At 42.6% G+C, this 13,827-nt stretch overlaps 1 protein-coding gene across 3 annotated transcripts in view; it reads left to right on the top strand.

The window, feature by feature from the left end:
- The first annotated feature begins 11,290 nt into the window (after positions 1-11,290).
- The window catches only part of Ubr2 (ubiquitin protein ligase E3 component n-recognin 2), an 83,107-nt gene continuing 80,570 nt past the window's right edge, over positions 11,291-13,827 (top strand). For all 3 annotated transcript variants that reach the window (XM_021185716.2, XM_021185715.2, XM_029471655.1), the window contains exon 1: positions 11,291-11,708. In XM_021185716.2, the coding sequence (XP_021041375.1) occupies positions 11,631-11,708 (78 nt within the window). In that variant the 5' untranslated portion in view covers positions 11,291-11,630. The remainder of the gene's footprint in view (positions 11,709-13,827) is intronic.

The raw sequence follows: 13,827 nt of genomic DNA, 5'->3' as shown, positions 1-13,827 counted from the left end.
AGAATTGAGATTTAAGGATAGTTGATACAGGAGTAGATATAACTTTAATGTGACAAAATTCCTGCAATCCAGCTTAGCCAATTCATTCCTGCAATCCAGCTTAGCCAATTCAAAGGGTATCTACACAGCTCCTAGGAATTGGGACATTGTCTTAGGCAAAACAAATTCTAAAATCGGTTAAGTGCAAAGTACCAGAAGGTCAAATAGAAAAATTAAAGTCATCTGTGGCAAATATAGCCACAAACCTTTAAGAAAGATGTCTATTGCAACCGTGGGAGGAACGGATTAGCATTCCTCCAACTTTAAAAACAGGCTGTAAAAGAGGATATGTTCCTAATAAAAGAAAATTTAAAATGTTATCCAAGATTGTTATAGACTATCTAAGCTGTCCAGAAGCTGGATTCAACAGAAGCTGACTCTTCAACTTTATTTGGGGGAGCTGCTGATGGTAGATTACCAGCTGCCTTACCACGAAAGTGGCAGACTGACAAACATGTTTGGATAGAGCAATGGCCCATGACAAAAGAAAATTGACAGGTACTCAAAAAGCTACTTCCAGAGCAGCTGAAGGCTCAACATAGAGAAGAGTCCACCAGCCCCTGGAATTCTATATTTGTCACTAAAAAGAAATCTTGGTGGTGGTGCACACCTTTAATCCCAGCACTTGGAAGGCAGAGGCAGGCGGATTTCTGAGTTCAAGGACAGCCAGGGCTATTACAGAGAAACCCTGTTTATCTTGTCCCTGAAGAACTGTTGCCTAACAGGTCCACTCCCCCATATCCTAATAACTTCTCTTCCACTGCCTCTGGTGGGTGGTGGGCAAGAGGAGAGGTTGAACCCTTAATAAAATAGGATGCAAAAACATTATGCCTACAAAGAACTTCTTGTAATATTTTGGTGACTTCTTGCCACTTCCACAGATTTGGGCTGATTAGCAGAGCCTTGAGGTTTCTTCTAGACTGAACTGCTATTGCTGATCTGTGAATAGTGCTTGCAAGTGAATCGAGCTACTACTGCTGATTCATGTGGACTAAACTGCTGATATACTAATAGCAAATATTGGAATCACCCAAAAGAACTATTTTTAAACAGATCCACATTCCCCTTTGCCCTATTAACCTTTCTTTCTCCTACCTCTGTTGGGCAGTGGGCTACAAGGGACGTTAACATGTTTAAGAACCCTTATTAAAGTAGGTTTTGAAAAATATAAGCCTACATGGAGGTGTTTCATTTTTCAGAGTTAGGAAAATTAAAATATGTACACCATACCATAGACATATATTCAGGATTTCAATGGGCAACTATTTAAGTTGTCAAGGCCCTAGTTCTGTAATTTCACATTTATCAGAGTTATGGCAATTATGGGAGTACCTGTACAAATGAAGACTGAAAATGCTCCAGCAGATGTCTCTAGTAAAATAAGACATTTTTTGCATACTATAGTATAAAGCATATCATGGTGATACTACACAATCTTACAGAACAAGCAATTGTAAAGAGAGCCAATAGTACTTTAAAGTCGATGCTTAACAAACAAAACTGGGTAACAAAGATGTCTCCCCAGAGATATATTTCATAGTGCCTTATTAACTTTAAAAATTTTAATGTGTAAAAGCATTTTTTAGAAGTGGCTATTTTTCACATCTCCGGCCAGCTCACAAATCAATGAGACTGAGACTATAAGATTTGTTTAATTAGTTTTATAACACTAAAGCTGGGGAGTCATTGATCTATTCTAATACTCTAAGCTAATCTGCCTACCTCCTAGCCAAAAATCCCCAAGAAACTTACATTTTAGTATTGGTTTGGCTCTCTGGGCTTCAGGTGTGCTCTCCCATGATGTCTTCAGCACCCATTCCTCTGGTGAATTCCCTCCTCCTCCTCCTCCTCCTCCCCCTCCTTCCCCTTCTCTTCCTCCTCCCCCCTTCTCCTTCTCCTCCTCCTCTTCTTCCTCCTCCCCTTCCTTCCTTCTCTCTCTCTCTCTCTCTCTCTCTCCCCCCTCCCCTGGCTGGCATAAGTCCCACCCTATTCTCTCTTTTACCCAGCCCTTGGCTGATCACTTTTATTGACAAGTCAGAGAATAAATGTGGAACAATGTTTACACAAACTTGAAACAAGAGATACTTGGAATAAGTGTTACAATGCTACTCCAGATTGCAACTAGATATGAGGGAAAGGTAGTCTTTACACAATGCACAAAACATTCCTAAAACAATACACAAAAAACAACACCTTCTGAGATACATTAGATTGGGCCAGTGGGGGGGGGGGGGGACGAACGACTGCTGAACAAAGCTAGCCTTTTTACATTAAGATGTTTTAACTTAAAATGGAGGGAAGGGGCCCGCCTGCAAGCCCACTCCGCTTCCCAGGCTGTGACACCGAGGGCAGATCTGAGCCCTTGGACAAGGACCGGAGCAGAGCTTAAAAAACTAAAATCTCTAAACCATTAAAAAAAAACAAAAACAAAAACAAAAACAAAAACAAAACAAAACAAAACAAAAAAAACCCTCTAGAACACTAGAAAAAGAAAATCCTAAAATAAAATTCCTAAGACCCTGAACCCCTCCAAAAACCTAAAACCCTTGAAAAGCCCTAAAAAAAAAAAAAAAAAAAAAAACCTAAAAAAAAAAATGGAGGGAAGGAAATGTGTTGCTGCTTGTGGACGTTGTACATCGTGGTGCGCACTAGGCTCCGCACCACGATGTACAACGTCAGGGAAGAGGCTTTGTCTTTGTTTCCACAGGAGAAGAAAAGCTATAGATTCTTTCCAAGATAAAACTCAGATTTGACAAGGGAGATCTTGACTGTAGACAAGAAGAAGGAAATCATGAAGACCAACAAAACAGGTCATTTGTATCACTGATCCCTTTGCATGGGAACAGTTCTGCGACTGGCTGAGACATGCAAATGTCTCCAGCCAGACTTCAGCTAAGCATAGTCAATAAATACTGTTGGCTACAGAATTCTCAAGATTTGTCATGCTATCCTTTCAAATGGCATAGGTAGAAAATTAAATTACAGTTGGTTATACAGTCCAAATTAACTTCTAAAGAAAGACAGATGCGGGCTAGAAAGATGGCTCAGCGGTTAAGAGCAATGACTGCTCTTCCAGAGGTCCTGAGTTCAATTCCCAGCTTTGTGGCTCACAACCACCTGTAATGGGAATTTGATCTCCTCTTCTGGTGTGATCTGCCCAATCAGAGAGAAGAAAAATCATCTTTTACTGAGTTGTCCACATTACAACACATTCCATACATTATGTTAATGCAGCAATGTGTAGTACCTGTAAAAGTTTACATGTTCAAAAAACAAACAAACAAACAAAAAAAGCAGCCTTCACAAGATTTACTCTCTGGGATGCTGAGACCCTGAGACTTATTTATTCTAGTATCTTGTTTGGATACCTCAGTATCTGTTTCCTCAAAAATCTATATCCAAGATAGTTTCAAAGCAGTTAGATGGATCACCCAGTATCACAGACTGTACCAATCAGGACTTCAGTTACACTCTGAAGAATCTAAACAACAAATGTCACAGCTTTCTTTGGGAGGGGGGATTTATTTTATTTTATTTTTGGTCTTATTTTATTATTTCTTTTCTTTTGGTTTTTCGAGACAGGGTTTCTCTGTATAGCCCTGGCTGTCCTGGAACTCACTTTGTAGACCAGGCTGGCCTTGAACTCAGAAATCCACCTGCCTCTGCCTCCTGAGTGCTGGGATTAAAGGCGTGTGCCACCATACCTGGCTATGTTACAGTTTTCTTAAGACTGGCAAATAACTCAATTTTCCTTTGGGCCCCCAAAAGAAAACAGTACCCATAAACAACAGGAATCAATTTTAAGAGAACAAAAATCAGGGAGTTTGAGTTTTGGTCATTCAATGGGTGATGGATGTTTATTGTCAATTTAGGGTGGTTGGTTACAACTTTTTAATGGTTTTGGTCAGGCAGGAAACAAAATAAGGGAAGTTAGTATTGAAAATTTCTCTTTGATCTGTCATGTTTTCTCTTTTGTCTAATATTAAAAGGAATGAAAGGAAATGGTGGTTATAGGGAGAATACAGAAATAACAGGAATAACGCACAGATTAGCGAATCTACTCTTAATCTATAGAGCTACAACTAGCCAAAAATCTTACAGTAGTATAGACATTTGTATACTGATACAAAACTAAGGTTATATTTGGTTACAATATACTATGCATCAACTCTTTTTAAGGTATTGTCCCTACATAATTTTTTTAAACGCAATGTTTAGTTCTAATCCTTTTGGATGCTGCTATTACTAACTTTAAAGGATAAGTAAGAAATGCAAGTTAGGAGCAGTGTGAAGAAGCAGTGAGGACGACCCCTGGATGGACCAAGCCCGCAAGCCACTGTATACCCCTATTCAGTGCCAATGTCCCCTGCTGCCAGCATGCCCAAAAGAAAGGCTGAAGAGGATGCTAAAGGAGACAAAACCAAGGTGAAGGATGAGCCACAGAGAAGATCTGCAAGGTTGTCTGATAAACCTGCTCCTCCAAAGCCAGAGCCCAAACCTAAAAAGGCCCCCGAGAAGAAGGGAGAGAAGGTACCCAAGGGGAAGAAGGGGAAGCCGATACCAGTAAGGATGTGAATAATCCTGCAGAAAATGGAGATGCCAAAACAGACCAGGCACAGAAAGTTGAAGATGCTGGAGATGCCAAGTGTCGTGTGTGCATTTTTGATAACTGTGTACTTCTGGTGACTGTACAGTTTGAAATACTATCTTTAATCAGGTTTTATAAAGATGCAGCATTTCGTTTTACTTCTTCTTCTTCTTCTTTTTTTTTTAAAGCTATATTGTTAGCACACAGAACACTTCATTACTGGGTGGGGGAAGGATCATGTGTCAGTAACAAAATTTCTCCCAAGCTGGATTGAGGACAGAAAACCTCTTTCCCTGATACTTTTGGAAGGCTTCTGTTGGCTCCCAGGAGAGATATCTTGGTCTTGACCTAGGTGGCCACCAAGGCACAACAATGCCTTGTGGTCTGGAAAAACTATAAATCTATTTTTATATCCTTTTCCCCCTGTACTGTCAGCATAGACTTAATTCCCTTAAAAACCAGAGACCTGTTGGAACCTGGCCCCCAAGATTGGTTTTCCAGTCCATTGGGCGATGTGGACTTTGCAGTGACTTCATCGAGTGTTCTCAGAAGAGCGCTGGTTCCTTTTATAAACGATTGTGGATCTTCAGACTGATAATTCTGCCATGTTCATTTCCTGAAAGTCAGGGTTGGCTTGTGAAAAGTTGTTAAACAATATCCTTAATGTGAGATGGCAACCCTCACTCTAAGCTACTTCCCCCTTTTCAAAGCACAGAATGGAGACTTCATTGGGTTTTATAGTGGCTTTCTGATTTTGGTAGTCTATACAAGCAGGGAATTTGGAAGTTCTTGTGTATTGTTGATTGTCTGCCCATGTCCTGCCTGAAATACCATGATTGTTTATGAAAAGTATCTTTAGTAAAGCTGGTTACAGTTAGAAATGCAAGTTTAATAGTTAATCAAGCTTGTCGTATTAGATACTAGTTTAGTTCATTACAGAAATTTGTTTTCTAGGTTGAACAGATAGTAAATAACTAGAATAAGCAATTCTTGCCTATTCAGATATATTGTAGATGGGTAGATGGTCTTCAAAAACCCCAGAGATCTACAGAATACAGAATTTAAAGATATTTTATTATAAAAGGCCTTTTTTTGACAATGAGATAGTCAGCTCCTGGCAGCACCCCACTCTATTTCAAGGAAGATGACGAGCATCGACGAACCTCCATATGGAGTTTGCTTCATATGTGGCAAGCTAGCCACTAAGCAAGAAACTGCCCTTGCTTCGACTGCTGACAGTACGCTGTTCAAACTGGACAAAGACACAGGAAAGTCAACTGCTGAGATTTGCCAAGACAGAGTAAGCAGTCCTTCACAATTCCTGCTTCATAAAACATCTGCCATATACTGGACCAGAAGGCTAAAGATGGATGCTTCAATGTTATAGAAGCATCTGGCAGAAGCATCTAAGCAGCTGGCTTTCTCTGTCATTTTATCCGTTTTGGAAGCTGCTTGCCTGTACTTCTTATACACTCAGGTAATGTTTATTCCTTCTCAAGTTGCTGATGGGTTATAGTCTCACAATTAAGCTTAAGTTGTTTAGGATTTAAGAAAATGTTCTTGAGTCTAAGAAGATGGTTTAAGTTGGTAATGCAAGTCACGATTGAGGTTGATTTAGGTACAGAACTCTTAGCTCACCAAGACAGGATAGACAGTAGAATAATTTCTCCAAGGTTGCCGAATACACATGGACTGGACATTATTCTTACCTGATGGTTTTCATCATTGTTCTTATGTTATATAATTTTAAAGAGAGCCTTTTATTGGACTAAAAGGGGGAAATGTATAGGTAATCCTTTGTGCAATGTGTGGAAACATTCCCCTGTCAATTAAAAAAAAGCCCATGGCCAGTAAGCTGAAGCAGGATGAGAAGGTGGGACATTCTGAAAATAAAGAGAAAATTCTGGGAGTCAGCGATAAGAGATTCCACCTGGGAAATCTGAGGTGATGGTTGCAAGAAACCGAGAAGGAGGTAACTGTTTATGTGGCACACAAAGAATAAGAATAAATAGGATAATTAAGCTACAAGCTAGTTGGAAAACAGAGCCAAGGCTACTGGCCTAAGTATTTATTCATATATAAGAAGTCTCAGAGTTGTTGTTTAATGGACCTGGGCATGGGTAGAAAAACCCAAGGTTACATTGGGGTACATTGTGTAAATATCAATTATTAATTCTGTATTGGCAGAGAGCTAAATGCAGGCAGGATCTTGGTATTGTTATTTCTATGGCCCATTACTGGTCTCGTGTTTTGTAAATATTTGTTCTTCTCCTCACCTGACTAATGTAATGTAGAATTGTATCTGATTACTATGATAAAGATCTGACAGCCAATAGCTGGGCAATAAGTGGAGGGTGCATCTTCCAGGCAGAGAAAGGAATGCAGGGAGAAAAAAAAAATCAGAGGCAGGGATTCAGCTAGTGGACATGGAAGTGAACTGATGGACCAGAGTGGAGCAGAGAGGTAGACCTGACCATGTGGCAGGACGTAGTGCTAGGATTAGTAGTCAGGAGACTGACCAGCAAAGGTCTAAGCTTTAAAATATTTATAAGCTGCCGCAGACCCTCCGGGTCCCGTGCCTGTGTAAAACGGTTCTCTAGAGTAGATGGGCAAAGCTTAGGATGGAGTGACAGACAGACACACACACAAGAGAGGTGTTGAATCTGAATGTAATTTTCTGGTGGAGACTCAGACCTTTTATAATACAGAGTAACAGAATAGGGCACATTGAAGTTTTCCAGGTGCAAGAGGAGTGACTTCAAAAGGAACCAGATAAATGTTTACTTTAGAGATTATCACCCTGCCTAGGATCAGCCCTGTGCCAGGCAAGAGTTTCACACTTTTAATGTTAATTGGGCTAGGGGGGGTATTAACTCTTGCCTGGCCTCAGGAATAAAGTAGTGTCAAGGACCTTGGAAATCTTAGGTCTTGTTAATTCTTATCTATGTCTGGAGAATTCCCATTATCAGTATAGTATATTAATTTGCTGTTGGCATGGAATGTAGTCTGTAATAAGAATTTCTATCTCAGTGAGAATTCCAGTCTCTTTCTGCAGATAACTGAGCTAATGGCTAGTGCTTTATTGTTTTATTGCCTGCGTAATTAGTTACTGAATAGGTTAAGCTCCTTGCTGCTATCTGGGACCTTAGCACACTGGGAAAGGCTTTAGCTATGTTAGAATTCAATCTTAAAAGGCATTACATTAAGGTAATACTAAATAGAGCACACGTGAATCCATACACTAGGCTAATGCGTGGATGGAAGATTGATTTTATGGTTTATAAAGATTATGGGAGAAAAGTGACAGACCCCAGGAAGAGAGTTTCCTTGAAACTCATTGCTTCATCGGTCAGCTTCCTAGCTTTCGCTATGTCAAACTGACTCAACCAAAGTACGTGGCAATAAGCCTCTGTGTCATTATTTATATTGCTGGTGGGCCTGAGATAGTCCCGCTATAGAAGAAGATGATGGTTCTGCAGAATTGAAAACAGAAGTCAAACATAGACGCTGAAATAGAGAAAATAGAATCAAAGATAACATTTAACAAGCAACGGCTTTGAAGAATTCCTTGGCCATACATGTAGTCCAGACAACAAATATCATCAAACACTAAAGCAATATCATATGAGTCAGCTGCTCTGCCCACAGTACAATACAATGAGGTAGCCACAGAACTACACACATCTGGAGGCTTAAGCATATATCGAAGGACAGAGACTAAGGTTGGGAAATGCTCATCAATAGATGGCAGGAAAATCCGATCCACCAAATATGTGGAATGCTGTTAAGACATTCTATGGGAAATTGTGGGCAGGTCGTTGTGGTGTCCTCCTGGAGTCACAGCCCTGAGGAGGCATAGGGAGAGGATGGCTGCAAGGTCAAAGCCAGCCTGGTCTTCAGCATGAATGCTAAGGCTGCATAGAGGTCCTGCCTCAAACAAACTAACTTATATATGAAATTATATGTTAACATGCATTGCGTTCATAAACCTGTAGGTCTCTTTTGTTTCCAAGCCAAGAAATACCTAGAGCCATAGAAATTCAAACCAGAGGTTTTACTCAAAACCCACCAGATCAGAAGCTCTGATATCTCATTTCCAGGCTTTAGAGTTCCATATTGTATACATAGATAAGCTTCAGAGCCATTGTCCTAATATATTCATAGTGAAAAATGAAAGACTGATAACCCATCCAACCCATGCACTTTTAAAAAGAGCATCATAAATATCAAAGTATTAGAAACATCGACATGGTAGTCAGGGATAAATTGTGGAGGGTTGTGGAGAGTGCTTAGTCATTAAAGCACTTTTCGTGCAGACATGAGAGTCAGAGTTAAATCTCCAGAACCCACAAGTGGGTATAATCCTCCATAAAGAGACAAGGGATCCCTAGACAAGCTAGTAGCAGGCCTAGCTATCTCTGTAGCTGTGAGTTTGATTGACACGCTCAACCTCATGGAATAAGGATGACTCCCATCACTCATCTCCCGGTGCATGTATACACACATATACAAAAATGGGGAAAATAAGCTGAGTGTGGGGGTTACACATCTTTCATTCCAGTACTCTGGGCGGCAGAGGCAGGTGGATCTCTGTGAGTCTGAGGCCAGTCTGGTCTACAGAGTAAGTTCCATGATATACAGGTCTACATAGTGAGATCTTGTTTCAAGAAAATGGGAAAAAAAAAAAAAAGAATAAAAATGTTCCTGGGTATGGTGGTGAATGCTGTTCTGTCATTCAGGAGACCAAGTCAAGAAGATACCAAGTCCATGCCAGCTTGGGCTACATAAGGAGATCCTGTTTAAAACAGGCCTAGGAGTACATGGGAATTGAAAATGGAGCCATTGGGTCATTTTTAGAAAGGCATAAAGTTAAGAGTGTGGGGAGGTGTGAGTGGATCTCAGAAGAAAGGGTTTATTGCAGCTCACAGATTCAGAGAGTGAGTCTACATCATGGTGGGGGAGCCTGGAAGCAGATAGGCAAGCATAGAGCTGAAGCAGTAGCTGAAAGTTTACAACTGATCCACAAGTAGTAGGCAGAGGTAGGAGCTAACTGGAAAGGGCTAGGACTTTTGAAACCTGAAAGCCCTCCCCTACTGACACACCTCCTCCACACAGTTCCACCAGTGGGGAAGCAAGCGTTTAAATACATGAGCCCCTTGAAGGGCCATTCTCATCCAGACCGCCACACATGCTCTTCCAGGGTCCCACTCCTGACTTTAGCACATCTAATGCCTTTGTGTTCCCTAACCACAAAGGTACCACTATTTTTGGCTACCAAGCTTTTAAGACAATGGCCCCCAAGTAATAGGAGTTGGAAAAGACTGGGTAGTCTGGTATCAACCAGAGCTTGAGCTTGCCTCCCAGAAAGACGTGTCTTACAGTTTCTACAACTTGCAAGAGAGACTGGAGTCAAGATAATGATGGACCAGCGATGGACTAGGACCACACCTTGACCAGGGCTGCCCTTTCTTTAAAACTAAACCTCATGTCAGGACTCTGAAGGTAGTGAACGTGGGGGTGGGCAGAGGGGGGTCACTGGACCTTTTTGTCCCTCTTCCCAATGTGACTATATCGAATAAGTCTCCTTTCTCTGCCTCTTCATTATTGCTTATCTCTTTAATTGTCATATTGAGGATATATGCTTGAGCCTAGCTTGTTAGAACCGCTGGTTCCAAGGTCTAACCCTAACAACTCCAGTACAAAATACCAGCCTCTTCCTACAGGGCAACTAGGCTTTGTTTGTCTGGTCATCTGTGAGAGCCTAAACTTCTCCACGAAGATAATTTAAAAGATATTCAAATACATGTCACAAATTACAGTCAGTATATATAAGCCTCCAATCGGTCTGCTTTTAGATCTGCTTCTGTCAGTATAGTCTTAAAGCAATGCAGCTAAAAAAATAAATAAATGAAATAAAAAATCCAGTATTTCTTCTGCTGCTTTGTGGCCTGCCATTGAACCTTAAAGTCTTTTTTTTTTTTTTCCTTGACCTTTTGAGAAACTGCAAAAAAACAATGGCAGTGGCAGCTCTAGCCCTGGCTCTCCCTCCGCGCAGCCGCAGGAGCAGGCAGGCTGGACGCGGAAGTAAGCGCGTGCTTCCAGGGTTGTCTGACTCTGAGAGTTGGTCTTTAAGTTGATTCGTTGGATGCCTTTTCTGATGCAGCAAGACTTAAGGAAAGAAAAGGATATCTATCAATCAATGGTCATAAATTAAATTTCTTGCAATTGTACCTTAAAACTTTTCAAAATCTCCGTACTAAATACACCTCGGTGACTACTGCCAGGATGACAAGGCATTAGAACCTCGGGATAGAACGCGCGATTCATTCATTCTTTTGATAATTGAGGGCTTATCAGATACCAGACTTTTGACAGACTGCTGAGTGTCTATCGCGCCAGGAATGATTATTCTTGGTGCTGGGGAGATAAAAAAAAAATGACAAGAATAAATAGGACTAAGAGACTAAGACGAGATCTCAAACGTTATTTCGTTCTTCTGGTGTCAAGCCCCTCTCACGGATTCTAAATTGTCTTTTTTCCAGGCTTCCGCCAGGGGATGGACTACAACTCCCATGATACTCGTGCGCCACTCCTTATTAGAGGCTTCGCTTCTCTCCCTGGCCGCTCGGGACGACTACAGTACCCAGAATGCCCTGCTCCCCCGCTTGGGTGTTTTTGCCCCTCTCTTGGCGTTGAACGCGGTAGTGGCTATCCGGAGTGCCAGGCCTGGGGTTCTCGGTGTCCTTCCCCGGGTCACGGGCGAGGAGGCGACTTGACTTCTGGGCGCCGAGCCCGGGCGCGCGCGCAAGCGGCTGCCGTCCTCGCTGCAGGTTCGCGTCCCGCTTTGCTCCTCGCGCAGCTCGGCTCGCGGCCGCTCGGACGGCCCGGGACTGACGGCCCCAGGACAGGGGTGACCGTCGCGGCTGCGGGAGCAGAGGCGAAGCTGAGACCCGGGGAGAGGCGACAGCGGCGAGAGCACCGGGGGAGAGGAGGAGGAGAGAAGATGGCGTCGGAGATGGAGCCCGAGGTGCAGGCCATCGACCGCAGTTTGCTGGAATGTTCTGCCGAGGAGATCGCAGGGGTGAGTGCGGGAGCCCGGGAGGGCTACGTCCGGCTCTCGTAGGCCGCGCCCTGGGGGAGGAACAGAGTCCTGGGAATCCCGAAGCCCGCCACTGACTTCGGCTAACAGTGGCGCTGGCCATGTCCTGTGGGGAAAAGGACCCAGGAGGCCATCGAGCCTGCTCCGCGCCTTCGGTGCTCAGATCCTCCTTATACCCGGCGAGTCTTACTACAGCGCTTTCATTATCCCTAATTAGCTTCACCCTCCATTAAGTCCACAGCACTTGGGCTTTTGCCGTATATGCTGGCTGTTGGAAGATGGGAGCGAGAGGCTTCCTAACGTTGTCGTATAAGCGCCCTACTTTCCCTTCTGATGCCATTTCCTCTCCCAGCTCCAACTTTGTTGCTGGGGGGTGGGGGTGGGGGTGGGGGTGGGAGTTTACCCAGGCTGCAGGCAGCACAGTCCAACATTACCCCCTCGGTGCTTTTTTAAAAAGTTGTTTTGCACTTGTTTATTTCGTTAGTTGGTAACCTTGGTGCCTGTGTGTAACGTAGTGGTGCCTCGACACGTTTGCTAAGCATGGAGGCTGGCAGATTTGAAAAAATAATAATAATAATAATTTTTCTAGGAGTTGGGAAAAGTTGGACGGAGAACAAACGTTATATAACTTTGAAAAAGCAGCTTGGTGAACAGATGCAAGCTCATTAATGAGAGCGTTGATCACAGCCTATCAGGAACCCTTAGGCCCTAAACTTAAGCCATTCAGACACAGTAAAGACTTAAAATGTAGTATCAGCAGCTCCGATACAAGTAGCAAAGTTACAAAGACAACAACTTTCAACAAACTCAGCGTCATCTTTTGCCAGTGAGGGCAGGGGACACCTATCAGAACAGATTGTCCACAGTGACTGAAAATAGCTCAGACAATTGGGAGCCTAGTCTCAGAGGCCTCCAGTTGAAAAAGCTCCCAGGAAATGAGTGACTCTTTAACACATCATCACACAGGATGTTAAGGGTCAGTAATTGGGATGTGCAGTCGGTGATGAATATTTGGAGTGAATAGACCAGAGGAAGATAGTTTGGGTGAGGAAATGAGAGGGAAGTGGGGGTAATTTAAAAAAAACAAAACAAAACAAAACAAACCACTGTTGCCTGGTGAGTTTTAAGTTTTGTATTCTTGTAAGGCTAAGTAAGGTGTGCAGTCTGTTTTCCTGTACTCTGTGTGATATCACACAACCCAAGGATTTTTTTTTTACCTGATACCTCCCCCCATCTGCCTTTGATTTATCAAAGACATCTGGAAAAAGAAATGAAGGCCCTATTATAAGAAAACAGGAAAATAAGTAATTAGTGACGTGGCTTGGTATCTTATTCTAACTGTCAGATCTGCTCGTGTTGGAGGCAGAGGGGATTTTTTTTTCCCTACCACTGAGTTTGTTGCATCTGTTTCTGGTGGTGACACCAGCTGTGTTACCCCCATTCTGACAGTGGCGATGTGTCCTGAGGATCTCGAGGAAGCCATTTATAAAGCCAGTGCCAGAGGCAGTTACTCCCAGCTCGCTCTTACGTGGTGACAATTTCAAGCAGATGGAATGGGGAAAAATAAGGGAAATGCAACAAAACCTTTATTTTTTTATTTTTTTTTATTTATAATTATGTGTACATGTGTGTGTCTGTGTTGCAGTATGTACATATGAGTGCAAGGTCCCCTGGAGCTGGAGTGACAGATGCTAGAGTGAATTCTGCTTCAAGAGTGGTCTCTCCAGACTTACTCGGAGACTTACTCCGAGTTTGAGGAGATCTCCATCCGAGCTCACTTTACTTTTAAGCACCGTTCCTATATAGATTTATGAGATTAAACTTAAGGAAGGCCAAAAGAAATCCTTCAGATACATCAGGTGCACGTTAGGATGGATGCTATGATGTCTGGAGGGTCTACTGGGTGCATTTAGTTAGGATGCCAGACACGTCACATTGTTCTTTCAGCCCTAGGCTCCAGCATGGCCCTTGACCACAACTGAAAACTTTAGTCAAGTGTGGTGGTTCATACTTTTAATTCCAGTGCTGCTGAGGCAGAGGTCAGCAACCTGTCAGTTTGAGGCTAGCTTATTCTACATGGAGTTCCAGGCCAGTTGGGGCT

Source organism: Mus caroli, chromosome 17, assembly GCF_900094665.2.
Source record: "Mus caroli chromosome 17, CAROLI_EIJ_v1.1, whole genome shotgun sequence".
Classification (NCBI taxonomy): Eukaryota; Metazoa; Chordata; class Mammalia; order Rodentia; family Muridae; genus Mus; species Mus caroli.
Note: the sequence above shows the minus strand (reverse complement) of the source record. Positions and strands in the feature narration are given on the sequence as shown.